The sequence below is a fragment of the Hoplias malabaricus genome, chromosome 5 (genome assembly GCF_029633855.1).
Source record: "Hoplias malabaricus isolate fHopMal1 chromosome 5, fHopMal1.hap1, whole genome shotgun sequence".
NCBI lineage: Eukaryota > Metazoa > Chordata > Actinopteri > Characiformes > Erythrinidae > Hoplias > Hoplias malabaricus.
In genome coordinates, this window is record NC_089804.1 from 10,293,549 (window position 1) to 10,311,232 (window position 17,684).

General features: G+C 41.9%; 1 protein-coding gene across 3 annotated transcripts in view; it reads right to left on the reverse strand.

The window, feature by feature from the left end:
- Positions 1-17,684, reverse strand: part of LOC136696925 (phosphoprotein associated with glycosphingolipid-enriched microdomains 1) — a 66,025-nt gene that overhangs the window by 26,873 nt on the left and 21,468 nt on the right. For 2 of the 3 annotated variants that reach the window (XM_066671708.1, XM_066671709.1), the window contains exon 2: positions 2,370-2,559. In XM_066671708.1, the coding sequence (XP_066527805.1) occupies positions 2,370-2,479 (110 nt within the window). In that variant the 5' untranslated portion in view covers positions 2,480-2,559. Of the gene's footprint in view, positions 1-2,369; positions 2,560-17,684 lie in introns of those variants that run through there. The other variant, XM_066671710.1, reaches the window with a different exon arrangement.

The window sequence follows — 17,684 nt, forward strand, 5'->3', positions numbered from 1 at the left end:
GATGAGTTTATAAATGAAAAGTACTTATTCAACATCAGTATCTTATCTCACTAAAACTCTCATGACTGGAAGCTTCTGAGTTCTCAGAAAAATGCTCCCAACATCTAGTCTACAGCCTTTCCAGAAGCTGTTATTGCAGCAAAGGTGGGCAATTATGTCCCTTAGTTGGATGAGCAGTTATTTACATACTGTATATTTTGTATGAAGCAAAGATAAGAACGTTAAAATGATTCAATTGAAGTAGTGTTGTTGAGTTCACAGTACATTATGAATTACTAAAAAAACTGAATGTGGCCAATGAATAAAAAAAACAGCATTCACTATGTTTTTCATATTTTTGAATCTGAGAGGGTGGAATGTTATATCATGAAGTGGGTGACAATGATGTCACTGGTGAAAGTTCAGCCAATCAGAAACCATCAGTGTCTCACCACGTCCTACTCACCACTGAAATCACCAGCGTTAACTGTACTCCTACTGCATGCATATAAGCCCACACTGGACAGAGAGAACTCATCCAGTCACCGCAGGGGGGATTCTAACGCCTATAGTGAGCTTCACACTGCCATTTCATTTAGACTCTCTGTGACGTATTTTCACAGTTTATCATGAGGTACGCTAGCGCACAAACGTTGGACACACCTAGTCATTACTTTCGTGTTTTTTCTTTATTTACATTTAAGGATAAAGCCCTATTCTGACGGGATTAGTTTGTGAACCTGTGAACGTTGGGGGAAAATAATTATTACTTGAGTATCTCAGTAGTTTCAATCCGGAATGCACGCTCCCGATTCTGTAAAACGAGCAGTAAAAATGACCCCAGGTTATATTAATAACGTCCGAATTGAAATGTGGGGGAATATTGCGTCATATCCCGGAGAAAATGAGTTTTTCGCGGGTTTTCTCGATAACGGAGGAGCTGAAGGCGTTTAGTGATGAAATACACGGTTTAAAGCTCAGCGGCTAATAGACGCACCACGCTCAAATGCACAAAACGACCTGTAGGTTTGTTTTTACCACACTAGTAGCCTCCATACATGTTATGAACATGTGTCGTTAAAATTAAACAGTTTAAAATATGAGTTATAATAAGTGTGTGAAGGATTAGTACCGTTTTTACCACCTTCTCGCTCGTTATCTGTTACACAGCAAATTCACCAGCGTTTAATCAACAACATTAGTGTAAAAATGTAAACTTGTCAATACTCTCAGTGTTAATTTAACACTAATTGTGTTGATTTAACACTGGTGAATTTGCTGTGTATGATGGACTAGAAGATAAAGTCGTTTAGGGCTGTACGTTTTTGGTGGGAGGGCTGATCTCAGAACAGCTCTAACAGTTTAAAAACTCCAGTAGCGCTTTGCTGTATCTGATCCACACTGTGTAAATCGAGTAGCCCCTCCCATCTCTGTTATATTCACAGCGATTTCTTATCCAGTGCGAATCCACCATAAATATTACTGACGTCCTGTGGAAAAATTACATTACCCCAGCTCCCCATGTAAAACTAATCCCGTCCGAATAGGGTTTAAGAAATCAAAACATCTGCTCTTCTAATGTTTCCTTTGGAAGCAAGATTATTTAGAGGTAGTCTGCCCACCTCTGCAGCAAAAACAGCCTCTACTCATAAAAGGCTTTATACTAAATGTTGACTCATTGCTGTACTTCACTGCATTCAGGAACAAGAGCATTCTTTATGTCAGTTACTAATGTTCAGTGCCTACTTCTGGATGTCAGAAGCACTCTACATCATCCCAAAGGTAGAGGACGAAGTGCCATAATTCTAGAAAACGCAGTTCTGCTGATCCCCACCCCAATGGCTTGGCAGTTCGTCCCCTCTAGCTCATGCTTGGCACCGGACATGGTGATACACACATTATGAAAGTCTATGGATGTATTTTGGTAACTCCGAATATTGAGAATGTTTATTATAATTATGTAATAGCATCTCTTAAATATGACTTAGTATTTCATTATAAAGCAAACTGAGAAAAAAAAGTCATTATTATGTTTTTTATATGTATTCTATATTGTCATTATATTTTGTTGGAGACAAGCCTCAGCACTCACACAAACACTCTGCATCTTCCTACTGTATACTCCTGTAATCTTAGCTCATAAAGCAAGCACATGGAGGCTCTGAAGTGCCCTCTAGCTTCACTTCTTATCTGAATGTTTTCAAACCCTTGCATCATAACACGTCATGTCTGCTTGGCCTCGGAATGAGATTAGAGTGGCGGATAAAATATTCAACAATTTGTTTTACAATTACAAACCTCTATAAGCACCGTGAGAGTTACGTTTGAAATCTATGTACAGTGTGTGTAATCAAGAGATGTCAGCTGTCACTTCCCGAGTGTGCACTCACCTCTGACAGCCCACACACACCAGCACGATGAAGATGGTGACGACAAAGGCCGAGGCGGCGGCGATGGCGCCCAGGATCAGCACTTTACTGTAGCGGAGATCGAGATCCATGGGGGGCGAGGGTGATGTCTCAGCGGAACACACATGCACACACACTCCCACTCCTACACGATCCCACCACTCTCCAAAACCTGTGAACATGAATAAATGCCTTAGCCACAAAGCACACACACACACTGATGTATTTCTATACAATACGTACAAAACAATCAAGTACAAATGGGTAGTAATCGGGAGTTTCCTTCCTTTGCAGCTGCTCCTCTGGGAAGGCTTTACCCAAGATGTTGGAGCATTTCGGTAAGGACTTAACTGCATTCAGCAGCTTTAATATCAGTGCTGCTGAATGAGGTCAGGTACTGTTGGATAATTATCTCAGGATCACTGCAACTCATCCCAAAGGTACTGAGTCGACCACTCCACACAAGAGTTCACCTGCTCCACAGCCCAGTACTGCCTTGTACCCCTACTGATTTATACCCCTTTAGTCCTCACTAGGCATGGAGCTTGGTGACCTCTGGTTTATGCAGCTGCTACAGACAGTCCATTTCTTTGAGCAAGGCACAATTTGTGTGTGTTCTAAAAAATTGTGTGTTTAAAAAGCTGTGCCAACAAGTGGATTTTAACGTAACTTAACGTAACGCACTTAACCCCCAACTGCTCCACTCGGGGCATGTGTGCTCACTGCCCCCTAGTGTTCACTAGTGTGTGGGTAAATGTGTGTATCACTGCACAGATTGGGTTAAATGCGGAGAACAATTTCCTCTGCGGCCTATAAAGTGATTCTAATTCTAATGTCTGTGTGCATCTATATGGGGAACATTTTTAGTGGTTTAAACAAAAACAAAGCTTTGGAATAATTAGTAGGGAACTGAATACAAACATAAGAAACAAGTGCTTATGTATTTGTGGGATTTGGATTTGGGCCAGATGTAATGAACACACAATCAAGCATTGAAGCCTTAATAAAAAAGAGAATAAAGAAAGTCAGGGCTGATACGAAGGCTTTCTTTTCAAGCATATACACGGTCACACACATACACACACACACACACAGAGCAATGACAGTTATGGTCACTTGCTAATCTGTAACCCTAAAGCGTAAGGCGGGGGATTAGGTGGTGTTTTAATATGAAGGCTGAGCCTGGAGAGTAAGCAGACACACACACACACACACACACACAGTAAGCCAGCAGTGTGTCTCTGTCAGAATTCGGCCAGTGAGATAAATTCCTGCCGGTAGTGGATTGTTTTGTGCACTCTTCCTCTCTGAGCTGGTTCCTGTGAAGGTTTAGTGTGTGTTTGTGTGGATTAGGAGGAAAGTGATGCTTCACACGTCATGGCTTTGAAGACTCTACTCATCTGTGCTCTGCACCGCTCCTGACAAATGGAGCTGCGCTCTGACAGACTGCAGCTTAATGCTTGGCTTTTATTCAGCAGTGCTTCGGAGGAAAAGTCTCTTACATGTCATCGTGCCTTGCGCGTGGAACTGATTTATTGACTCCTGTGTGTTTTCTGCTGTGGCCCTGAGCAGTGCTTAAGCAGAAACATCACTGGACGAAGAGAGCCACTCAGCACATGTGAGCCGGACTGATCAGCCTTCCACCACATATCAAATATAACACTGTAACACTGTCAGTGTGCCCACAGCATTATTACACACACACACACACACACACACACACACACATCCTTAAACATATATACAATCACATAAAGATAGACTGAGGAGAAATGTGGCCAAAGCTAAGCTCAGGATTAGGATATGTGAAAGGAGAGAGAGAGAGAGAGAGAGAGAGAAAGAGAAAGAGAGAGAGAGAGAGAGAGAGAAAGAGAGAGAGAGAGAGATGACAAAAGAGTAGCTTTGAAAAAGGAGGTCATGGAGACTCAGGCACTCTCATTTTTTAAGTGTGTCCGTGTATGTGTGTGTGTGTGTGTGTGTGTGGGGCGAGCCATGACACACACCAGTTTTATGTTTCTAAGATACTGCTATCTCTTCTTTCCTTAACCCCAGCTCTCTCTGTCTCTTACTGTCTTTCTCTTTCTCTCCCTTACGCTTTACCATATCTGTCTCTTTAGTACTCTCCATTTCTCCCTCATTTTAAATTTTCTCTCTCTCGTCATCTCTGTATAATGATCTCTCTCGCTCTCTCTCTCTCCCTCATTTTAGTCTTTTCATGGTTTTCTATCTCTCCTCTCTCTATTGTTTTTTTATTTCTCTCTCGCTTTCTCAGTTTCCTCCTTAGTCTTTTCATCACTTGCAAAACTCTGTTAATCACACATCCTTTACTTTACTTTCTTTACGCTCCTGATTTCTCACTTACCCCCATCCGTCTCTCTTCAGCTGTATTCATGTCTCTCTTCGATTCGTTTTTTATAGCGCTCTCTCCATGTCTTCTTCACTTTTTCTTCTTCTCCATTTCATTTTCTTTATCTTTCTATTCTCTCTCTCCCTCTCTCTCTCTCTCTCTCTCTCTCAATCTCTCTCTCTCTCTCTCTCTCTCTCTCTCTCTCTCTCTCTCTCTCTCTCTCTCTCTCTCGTGCCTCATGCTGTAGTCAGCAATATCTTTTCCTCCAGTGGAATGATGAAACAGAACTCTTCGTAGGTCTGAGGGTGAACACACACCTGTGTCTGCATCTTGCAGGAAGGAGAGGGAAGCGTGGCCACAGACTCGCACTGATAAAGAGAAAAGTGAGAACGGAGGAAGACGATCCAGAGACTGAGAGACTACTGCAGATGTGGAGAAATCACTCCAGATCCGTGCACAAGAAATATCATAGATCTGAGAAGTCACTCCAGATCCAGAGTGAGAGAAAACTCTCCTTATACTAAGAATAGACAGAGAGAGAGAGAGAGAGAGAGAGAGAGAGAGAGAGGGGGAAAGAGAGAGACACACAGGAGAGAAAAATATAGAGATCACTTTACATCCACAGAGAGACTGATTACTCCAGAGCGTTCTACTGTGGAGGGTGTTATGTAAAAGTGTTTGAAGCGGGTCTTCCGTGGGAGAAGCTCGCGGGACAGTGTGTGTTTTGAGTGTAATCCTGAGGGAAGCATCATCAGAGCAACATGGCACACACGCTTCTACCTCTGCAGATACTTCTCACCATAGCAGCAATGACGAACACAGAACACACACACACACACACAAGCTCATTCATAACACACGTACAAACTCGAGGTTAAACAAAAAGCTACCTATGTACCGAGGGGGTGCTGATGACACGTCAAACAGATTCACTTTATTTACATGTAGACTGACAGATGAATATCATCATTGTCAGACACAAAGCTTATAACACCAAAACATTTTGATGTTTTATCACTGGTGTATTACTTCATCATCTCAACATCAATCCCCTAACCCAGGGGTTCTCAGTCCTGGACCACTGCCCGGCACATTTCAGAGCTTCCTCCGGCCCAACACACCTCATGAGCTAAATAAAGTAAAACTCCCCTTCCGAAGTTGAAGAGGGTGTGATGAAATCAGGAGAAAACTCCAACATGGAAAACAGTGGCCCGCCAGGACCAGGATTGAGAAACGCCGTCTGAACCGCCCGCTCCCTCCGACTATGGAACAATTCAGAAACAAAAAAAAATCATCTGTATAGAAAACTACTTATGAAAAGCACAAACCCACAACACAAATAAACCTCATCTGGGAAACTGAAATGAGACAAGCTCTATCACAGGGGAACAGACATACACTCATTATGAAGAAGTACCATCACACACTTTAAATGATGTCGATTCAGTGTGGAACTTGTAAATGTCTTTGCAAGGAGGAAATGGCAAGGCTGCAAAGTGCAGGCATTGTGCATTTTCCCCGAAGTACCACAAGCACCAGAGCATCGCTGTGTTTTCCACATGAGCAAATGCAAACACAGTTTCAGAGTATAACTGAGAAACAATCAAAAGTGTTGAAAGTTGCTAGCAAGGCTCATTTCACGTCATTTTCTAAATGTAAAATGTTTTTCTTCCTTTTCTAACTACCACTACGTCACATTGCCCCATTCTGAAGCCAATGTGTACAACAATCCCGTAACCATTAAGCAAACGTTTGACCTCCCATGATCCTTTCCAGGTTTCGCAACCAAGGCCCAAAACCCCTTTTAACTCCATGGGTGGGATTAGAATCCCTCTGCCATTTCCCTAATTGTGGCCAGCAATTTACAAGCTGTGTGTGACCTGCCCTGGCCTCATCGCCGAGTCACTGCAACATCCAGGACATTACGACTTCCTGCTGCATTACTGTAATAGAAATCTACTTGCAGATTACGCTGTCATGGCCCATTTTCAGCAACAAAGGACTTACCTAATGTGCTGTAATGACCCTTCAGAACATTAACTGGAGATCAGGGTTTTAGTTGAGAATTAATTTGGCTCTCCAGCTTTGTGATTTCCTCCTGACATCCAGATGTGAATCACTGACATTGTAATTGGGAAAGAACACATGCTCATATTCTGGATCGCAAATATCCATCCACTTCATTCTAAAGGTATCAACTGGTGCTCTATAAATCCACTGTTCCACAGCCCAGTGCTGATGCTTGGCATGGGAAATGGCGACCTAAGGCTCATGATTAGCTGTTGGAGAGCATCCCAATATTGCCAGTTCTTTTCTATGGAGATTATATTATATATCTTTGTGTGCCATTACTATACCTTAAATAGCCATAATCACTCATTACCAGTGGTGGTTCCTGCCAAATCTTTCAGGGGGTAGGGGGTTGTTGCGATAACTTCTAAGGGGCTTTGTTCACTGGACAAATTAAGAGCTAGCCGTCTAGACAACTGGCACACTGAACTGTACAAATTAATCAGGAATCTAATTTGACAGTGACATCTAATTTTGAAGAGTTTTATTTCTTTGGTCACCTCATATAAAACATACCACCAGTAACCACTAGATTCATAAAGCTTTTTTTTATCTACCTACTGTACAGCATTTGTGGAGAGCTTTATCCAGGAGTTCATTATAAAGGTCTTCTTTAATAAAGTTACTTTGCCTCTACAGCAAATCAACAATCAACTGTGGTCATAAACCCGTAAATTGCCATTGAGTCGCCCTCACAGATATTTTGAAGACAGACCAGCTTTATGATTACTCATATAAATTTTTATATATTTTTCACTATTCATCCATCCATTATCTGTAACCGCTTATCCAATTTAGGGTCGCGGGGGGTCCAGGGCCTACCTGGAATCATCGGGCGCAAGGCGGGAATACACCCTGGAGGGGACGCCAGTCCTTCACAGGGCAACACAGACACACACACATTCACTCACACACTCACACCTACGGACACTTTCGAGTCGCCAATCCACCTGCAACGTGTGTTTTTTTTTTGGACTGTGGGAGGAAACCGGAGCACCCGGAGGAAACCCACGCGGACACGGGGAGAACACACCAACTCCTCACAGACAGACAGACCGGAGCGGGAATCGAACCCACAACCTCCAGGCCCCTGGAGCTGTGTAACTGCGACACTACCTGCTGCGCCACCGTGCCGCCCTTTTCACTATTCAATCTTCACATATTTTATTTTAGGTGCAGGAGTTCCAGAATAAAGAGTATTAAGAAGTTTACAGAAGTTTACAGAAGTACTGACCAGATCGCTGTTTCAATCATTGTTTCAAATGGGTGTGTTTTTGTTGGCTGACATTAAGCTGCCTGTAAAGGTTGATGGATGGCGTGGAGCATTGCTGTTGAATGCTCTTTACTACTGACTTTGAGTCATGAATAACTGGCAAAACTGTATTTACAGAATCACTGTCAATAGGCTGAAGGCTGCAAAAGAGCAAAAGTCTGCTGCCTACATCTTAGTTTGTCCTAAATATCACTGAGATCAGATCGAGAGATACAGAAAACATCTGCTTAAGTCTCCTTCTCTATCTCCCCATTGTTTGTTCTAAGCAAAGGGGCCCACTAATCTCACAAGTGTTTTAGCAAAGATCACAAAATAATCACACACTGATCTGATTTGCTAATATAGATACGTTCTGCCTTTTTCGGAAAAAAAAAAACAATAACAAAAAAAAACATCCTTCATGTTTCCTGTTTTGATGTTGAGCTTTTGACTAACACTGTTTCTCTTAGAGAATTTTAAAAGAATTTCTTGTAAATGAATTCTCTCGAACAATCAAAGGGCAGCGCTTCAGCAATGACATATTCTGCTGTGTATGGAGTAAGTATTTTTAAAATGGCACTTGCTGCCAGAAAAACAGACCCGCTTATAAAAAACGTAATGCTTGCCTGCAGTATGTTATTAATTATTTGGATAAAACTTTTTCTTTTTCCACCCAGTGACAATATTTTGCTCCAAAAGGCTAATTATCGTCATCCTCAAGAAAAGACGACTGCTAGTTACTGGTGCTAAGGTCCAGTGGTTCTTTCCTGTCAAAGTTAATGGCTCTTCTCCACAGTAAGCAACACAACCCAACAAACTGTGACCAAGTCTGGCTTGAGAGACAACACTCAGACAGTCAAGCAACAAATGAGCGCTGTTTGATGCTGGCAGGAATGGTCAGTTGTGGCTTTATAAAGTCAAAATGGCAGTCTCTCTCCCTCTCTCTCTCTCTCTCTCTTTCTCTCTCTCTCTCTCTCTCTCTCTCTCTCTCTCATCTCAGCTGTTTGTGTGTACAGGAGATTGAAGCCACAGTGAGTAATCCCCACGCATCAGTGATCGCGCGGCGGCCCAGTGCGACTCCCTCAGTAATGTGACAGCTAAAACCCAAGCGTGGCCGGCATTAGCATACTTCACCAGAGAGAATCAAGAGAGTCCCGGCCAGTGTACCAAAACCCAACCCCCCGTCCACACTCCTCCTCTTCATCCACTCATCCCTTCCGTCGCCATAAATTAGAGCTCAGCTCAGCTTCAAGAGAAATCACATTATGATAGGGGCTCTCTTACTCTCTGTCTGTCTCTCTCTATCTAAATCTCCAGTTTTCTCAGACTTGCAGACACGTGGCCTTAACGTGTGCATTACTGAGAAAGTCCACAAGGCTGTAGGGCTGTCTTATTCTACCCTTCAACTACAGTAAGGAGGTAATGCAGTCTTTTTTGCAACGTCGCTTTCTGAAAAGTGCAGGCTTCAGCAGACCTTGCTCGTGGACTTGCACAAAATTCATAGCGAAATGCATAAACAAAATGTGAGGACGACCAACAAACCAGCCACCAACCAACCAGCCGAACACTGCACGGCCAAGAGGACATCTGTGCGTTCAACATTTCTCCTAAAATCAAGGATATTAATGGATAGTGTGCCCCCCTTTGGTGCAGTAAAAGTTTTCGTTCTTCTGGAAAGCTTTTAGGGTACTGCTTTAGAATTAATTAATTCATTCATTATCTGTAACCGCTAATTCAGTTCAGGGTCGCGGTGGGTCCGGAGCCTACCTGGAATCACTGGGCGCAAGGCAGGAATACACTCTGGAGGGGGCACCAGTCAGTCACAGGGCAAAACCCACACACACCTATGGACACTTTCCCACAATCCACCTCCCAACATGTTTTTTTGGACTGTGGGAGGAAACCAGAGCACCTGGAGGAAACCCACGCAGACACAGGGAGAACACACCACACTCCTCACAGACAGTCACCCGGAGCGGGACTTGAACTCACAACCTCTGGAGCTGTATGACTGCGACACTACCTCCTGTGCCACCCCTTAGAATTAATTATGTTGTTGATACGTTTACAGTCATTAATAATCACCTATAACAGACAGAAAGGGCAGCTGTGTCCTGTTGTTTGCCAAAGTGTGAATTCAGATCATGCCAAATACAGAACTTACTTTGTCTTTCCTTTTACCTTGTCAGCTCCAGCACATATTTGTTAATTAATAATAAACCATTTAATTAATTAACCTCCAACAGAGTGTCATTTTATACACCAATGACAATGTGGTGTGTGCATGTGAAATGACAAAATTCGCATTCTCAGGTCTGAGCTTATTCTTCACCTTGATATTTGCAGCAAGCTCTGACACTTTCAACATTAGACAGAAATTAGGTCACTGTCACACTTCCGTTCTGTGTTATAAATGATTATTGATGATTTTAAAGTGCTTACAACCTAATTAATAACCCTGTAGTAAACTTAAATAAATGAACTGAATGGATAAACCTTTATAAGTGTCTTATTTTCAAGTTGTACCAGTTCTAGATTAGATAATGGATCATTGCTGCAACCCAGGGCATGGGTTGTTCAACCCTCAGGAGTCACTGATCAACTTTGGGACTGGTTAGAGACAAGACTTGTGGAAAAATCACGAGTATTGTCATTTAATTAATTTTCATTAAAAGAACAGACTTTGTGCCCTTGGTTCATATTTTCTTTTATGAGGATAGAAAAAGTAGAAACATGGATATCATAATTTAAATTTAATAAAAACACATCCCGCGTCACAGTACTGACTAAAAGTGTGCACAATGGTGTGGTACTTGCACTGCAAGTAAATAAACTTTACTACAAGTTAAACAGTACAGCCTGGACAAACTTATTGAGAGAGAGAGAGAGAGAGAGAGAGAGAGAGAGAGAGAGAGAGAGAGAGAGAGAGAAAAGAGAGAGAGTGCGCTTGTAAACAGTAAACGTAATTATACAAAAAAAAATCTAATTATATAAAAAGTAAACTTTAAGTGCTTAAAGTGCCTAAAATTATGCCGTATCATAGGTAACTGCATGATGTCACTAAATAAACAAATATATGACTATTATTACGATATTGATCTCTATTATTGTTTTAAAAATGATAACAATATTATTGTGAACAGCCCTGGTAAAGCCATTTATTTTAACAAACGAATACAAATATTGGACCTATGTAAGATTCAGAATCCCGGAATGGCCTTTCTCTCTCTCTCTCCCTCTCTCTCTCTCTCTCTCTCTCTCTCTCTCTCTCTCCCTCTCTCCCTCTCTCTCTCTCTCTCTGTCCCTCTCTCTCTCTCTGTCCCTCTCTCTCTCTCTCTCTCTCTCTCTCTCTCTCCTCTCTCTCTCTCTCTCTCTCCCTCTCTCTCTCTCTCTAGCTAACACTATCTTTTAATTTCCCCCTGTATATACATGTAGTACCTGTCTTACACTGACATTTCACCAACAGAATAGAGTCTTTTACTCTATTTCCTTTAACAGTGCTGCTGCTGTGGTAACACTGTGGTCATGTGCAGGTCTCTAAGCCGAGAGGTGCGACCTGGACACCTTTATGAACCGTGTAAGAAGAGTACGCTCAGGACCACGACGTGGTACTATGCAATGCCTGAAGGCAAGAAGAACATGCTAACTCACAGCGTTTCAGCATGTGGGCTATATTTAGTTAACAAATTTTCTGCGCTCTGTGTGCTTTTGCATGTGTGTGCACACCTCTTCCTGCTTTTCTAATAACCGTGCTGAAGTGCATGCTCATTATTTTAATGAGGGTAACAGAGTGCGTTTTTATGCTGACCCCTGCAGTATTCCAGTAAACAAAAGCAAATGAATATTAACTAGCCCTTTAATACCACTAATTACTTGCTCATACATACTACCGTTAATAGGTTAAACAAAGTACACACACACACACACACGCTTCTTTAATAACACTTGGATTAGAGCTTTTAGTACAGCTACTGCTAACCTTAAAAAAACACATTTGTAGGATGTGACAGATTAAGCAAATGGAGGAAAACCAAAACGTTAGGGAGCATTATACAACAACAGCATTTCTATGCAATAACTTCATCCTGGTTGTTCTAAGGGCAAAAGTGAAAATGCCATTCAAAATTATTTAGACATCCCGCGTGTTTAATCTCTTAGCAGAGCAAACCCACATGAAATTAAAAAAACCAAACAGAACAGTTAGGCCACGTGCGCATCCAATATTTCTTCTGAAATCAGGTCAGGTACCGACGTCAGTTGATTAATACTGGATCAAACACAACACCAACTCATCCCAAAGGTACTGAAAGTAGCTCTATCACATCAGAGAATGCACATCCACCGCATCACAGCTCAGTACCTGGGGTCTTCTTGCCCTCTAGCCGACAATATGCACTGTGTACGCACTACTAGTGTCTTGTGTTGTTTCTGGCTTTTCTGTGGAAGTGTGTGTGTGTGCTGAACATCAGCAATGAGAACACCTTAAAATAGCTGAATCCTCCAATCATAAGAGGTGTCTGCAAACCTGTGTAGTGTGTTCTCTTGTTGGGTGGGGTTGGGATAACTTCTTGTGAGCTACTTTCAAGCATCCTTTGTATATATAAATATATCAGGGACGCGGTGGGTCCAGAGCCCACCCGGAATCACTGGGCGCAAGGCAGGAACACACCCTGGAGGGGGCGCCAGTCCTTCGCAGGGTGACACACACTCACTCACACCTATGGACACTTCTGAGTCAACAATCCACCTACCAATGTCAGTTTTTGGATTGTTGGAGGAAACCGGAGCACCCGGAGGAAACCCACGCAGACACAGGGAGAACACACCAAACTCCTCACAGACAGTCACCTGGAGCGGGACTCGAACCCACAACCTCCAGGTACCAGGAGCTGTGTGACTGAGGTACTACCTGCTGCAATGTAGTGAACAATGTTATTTTGCTTTGCTTCATTTGAAACAATTTCAGCTTGGCCCTTTCTTTTTAAAGACTAAAATAATTCCTAGTTATTTTTTAATGTAACAAAACCTTTAGTCTAGTCCACAGCTCATGAATATTAATGAACCGACACACTTCAAAAATAGTGGAAGTAATTATACGGCATGTTGACAACAGCCAAATAATTAAGTTTAGAAATCTGTGGCAAATTAAAAATAAATAAATAAAAATATATACACTATATGACCAAAAGTTTGTGGACATTCCTTATACTAGTTGTATTCAGCCACATTAAGGTGCAGGAACTGTGGACCGCAATTTTTATATTCGAGGCTGCTACAGCTTGTTTAATCCTAGAAAAGCATGTCATTAAATGCAACATTCTAGTGCAGCTGCACATGAGCTTTGGCCATCATACTCCGTTCCAAGTGTGACCGGAAAAAAAGTATAAGGCCCCGCAGCTTTGGGCTGTGGAACAGTGGAACCTCGTTCTCTGGAGTGATGGAGCTTTATTCAACTGAAGGTGAGTTTATAATCCAAAATGGAACATCCTTATTGCTGAATGTCATCAAACCCTCACAGGAATGTTCCAAAGTCTAGCCCAAAGCCTTCCCAGAAGAGCAGAATCTCTTACTGCAGCTAAGGGAGACAACAACCTATTAATTCCATTCATTTCAGAAGACATGTTGGATGAGCAAGCATGCAGAAACTCACTGTAATTCTGCTTTGTGAAGAGCTGTTCATGGCCTGTGAACAAACTGATTAGCAGGCCTTTACCCATGGTGCTTTTTGCCAGTGTATTGAGAAGTCCCCTATGGAACCGAATGACTCCAACAGGATTTGAACCGATCCTGAGAGATTTGATTCCAGCATGCGGGCCTCCATAAGTCCATATTCCAGCAGATTAATACGATTTCAGTGCTTAACTTCAAATAAAGCATCTTAACTCTGGCCTGCTGCTGCTGACAGAACATGTTTAGCGGAGCTGTTTCTGTCTCTTTCTTTCTTCTGCTTCCTCCACTCCACAGCTGTGACACAGTCGGGCACAGGATCGACAACATCTGTGTGTGAATCAATGTCTGATCATCTCTCCACAGTCTGGCTACTGGGGAAATTTTACAACACCCACTCTGAGTGAAAAAGAAGAATATATATATATTTCCATAAGGCAGTAGTCATCAATTACAAATGGCCTAGAACCAAGAAATTGGCAAAGCAGGTGCTAGAAAGCCAGGTCATCACATTTTACAACCAGCACGTTGTTATAAACTGTGTCCATTTACAAACAAGCACCATGTTCTATATCTTCAAATAATTACCCATAAAACATCTGAAAATAAACCCAAATCTAAGGGCTTTATACCCCTCTAACTCTAATGCAGAGCACTGGGTTTGGTGACCTCAGGGTCACGTGGGGCTGCTCTGGAGAGTTCCATTTTAATGGCAATGCTTTCCTATGAAAATGATGTCACTCAGTAAGAGTGGACATATTGTGTTGCTTGAAATTAAAAACATTTGAGAGTTAGAAAAACAGGTTCATAAACAGAATATTTCAGTATATAATTTGTCTATTGTGAGTTTAATATTCTTGAAATTCCGTTTTCGCTTTTCCTTTTCTCAGTTGAGCTTCTCTCAGTCTCACTCTCGCCTCCAGAAGTTTCTCGCATTTGACTTTTGATGGGGGCAAGATATAGACAGTCATTGGCTGTTGAAGTTAAGCCCCGCCCACCAATTCTGCACACCCTAGATTAACCAGTTAGTAGTCTGACTCTAAGCCTCTATGACGAACTGTTTTACTAAAAGACATAATCATTAAAATGATTGTGTGCAGAATGTGCTGGGTGGGAGGGGCTTAAATTCAGCAACCAATGACTGTCTAGATTTTACTCCCTCCCCCAGGTCAAAAGTCAAATGTGAGAAACATCTGGAGGCAACAACGAGACTGATACTGAGAAAAGGTGAAATGAAAGCGAAAACGGATTCTTCAAGACTATTAAACTAAAAGTAGACAATTATATACAGAAATATTCTGTTTACAAGCCTGTTTTTATAAGTCTCAATATTAATGACAGTTTTCTCAATTTCAATATGTCATTTATTGATTATGGATTCATTTTTTTTGGTTCTCAGAACTTTAGAAGTTATTTTGACAACAAAAAATCTTGCGTAAATTAGCATTTGTTTGAGGATCAAGTGAAATGCTCAGAATTCAATCTCAAAATCCAAAAACCCCGCGAGAGGAAATGAACAAAAATAGGTCATGGAAAACAGGTGAGTGACTTGATCCACAAATGCACAAACGAACAGTTTATACATTCGAGACTATGACTTTACAAATATATGCATTGCAAATTTAAACAAATGTATTTAAAATGATTTTGAGACTAATCTCTCTCTATACTTATCCAATTCAGGGTCGCCTATGGACAGGTCGTCGACACCAGGGCCAACACCAAAACTGGTGTTAAAAGTTTTCTAAGAAAACATAAACATAACCTTAAAGGAGAATCAAAATATGTCACAAGTATTAAAAAACACTAAGTGGGAGCTTTAGGACTTTTGTATAACTCACTTATATTTAAGTGTCCGCTTTTTTGAGGGGAATTTTTATTGCTTTGGATATTTTATGCAACTGGCCACAGCCCCTACAGCTACACTACTTGCCATTCACAGTGTAAAGCTCCCCATAGACCTCCAGTGTACGAGTGTGAAGACTTACAAATTTTGTTATAATTCATGAAACTGAGGATCTTTTCTAGGCCTGTTGATCTGACTAACCAGTGCAGCAGTGTAACCTAATTTACTTGTGTTTCAGCAGGATTTAGCACAATCACTTTCACAAATGCCCCAATTAGCTAACCACAGGACATTTTCCATGTACAAAAAAACAAACTGTTGGTTTCTTCAAGAAGTAACAAACCAAACTGTCTTTAAGTTCTGAGTGGAATATACGTCATTTTAAAAAAAACTGCAGTAAATCTGCCTTGTGAACATGGACAAACAGCATCACTGATGCACAGCAGAACAGTGGTTTTGGGGGCCATTTTGTAAAACGTGAAAGAGTTTGTGAGTGAGTGAGTTCTAAATCCAATGTTATGAGATTAGTTCATTGGTTTCTTCAAGAATTAAGTAACCTAGCCATCTTCAAATTGAGTAGAACCTGAAAATTTGTGTTGGTAAACAACTGTGCTAGCTGAACAACATTAGGCAATCACGCTGACTTGACAAAAGCGAAAAAGTCCTGATAGAACAAAAAAGTCAAACAAATTTCCCCTTCGTAGCACAAGGTAGGGTCGCCCTATTCAATGACAGCCAGTGTTTCCACACTTCTAAGGGGATGTTTCTATTTCTGCTCGAACACTGCCGACTCAATAATTCATGGCTGCCTCGCTGTACTCACAACTCCTGAGAGAGGACAAGAGCCTGCGCTCGCGGAGGAGGAGGAAGAGGAGGGAGATGAAGCTGAACGCCTGGGTCCAGACGGCATCCTCCATCTTACCTGATACTGGCTTAGATGGTTTGAGGCCAGTGCTTCCAGGCTTAAGGCCCAAAACTTCACAGATTTGCAACTTCACCAATTCACAACCACAATACTTGAGTCTAGTTTGTAGGTCTGACCTAGGCATCAGGGAAGTGGAGGGTGTAGTCAAAAGGTTCTTAGAGACAAAACCACCTTAGTTTTCCAACATCTGTCATTCAAACGAAAGGCTATCAATCGTTATGTGACTGCCTTTGCATGCCATTTCGAAAAAGATGTTAAAGCGTACCTGACTGTCAATCCATCATTGTGGAAGGGCAGTGATGCAGACCGAGATTGATAGACGTTTGTGTGATGGAATGGACAGATCTCTGACATCCCAGCATGACCTGTCCATTACTCTGAGCAGATCAAGTAGTGAATTTAATCTCTTTTTTATACTGAGTCAGGTCAATAAACACAGTGGACTAATGAGCTTTTTAGCTCCTTAAACAGCTTTTCATAGAGTACTACGTCTGATTTAGTCTATTCCATCCATCCCTAACTCATCCATCATATCTTTTGAAATTAAGGATATTAGCAGTCTCAAAGTCACAGCTCCAGGGACCTGGAGGTTGTGGGTTCAAGCCTCACTCCGGGTGACTGTCTGTGAGGAGTTGGTGTGTTCTCCCTGTGTCTGTGTAGGTTTCCTCCGGGTGCTCCAGTTTCCTCCCTCACACACACACACACACACACACACACATGGAAACTGGTGATTACAAGGTTATGGTTGATCGGAATAGATACAAACCGCATTTCACACAGTATATAATCACTTAACACAAAATATAAACACATCCGAAGCATGGACCATGCCACCTCCCTGCTTGCACAAACACACAACTAAACGCTTGATTCTCTCATCCCACCCCATCTCTGGGCTCTCCTGATGCGCTGATAGCGGTGCTACATATTTCCCAGAGGGCTCAGACTATGGAAAGCAATTTGAGCTGTGGAAATCATACACACAGGCAGCAAGCAGCAATCATTCACTACACGTACCCTCGTTTTTGTCCACTCGTCCACCAACCAGATAAGTACATGCTCTGCTCAAGACACATCACACTCGTCAGCATACAATTTCACCTTCATCAGAAAACAAGAGCCTAATGGAAAGGCAGTGTTTAAAGTAGCCCTAAAGGAATTCACCACAACACACCAAGAGCAGAGGCTTG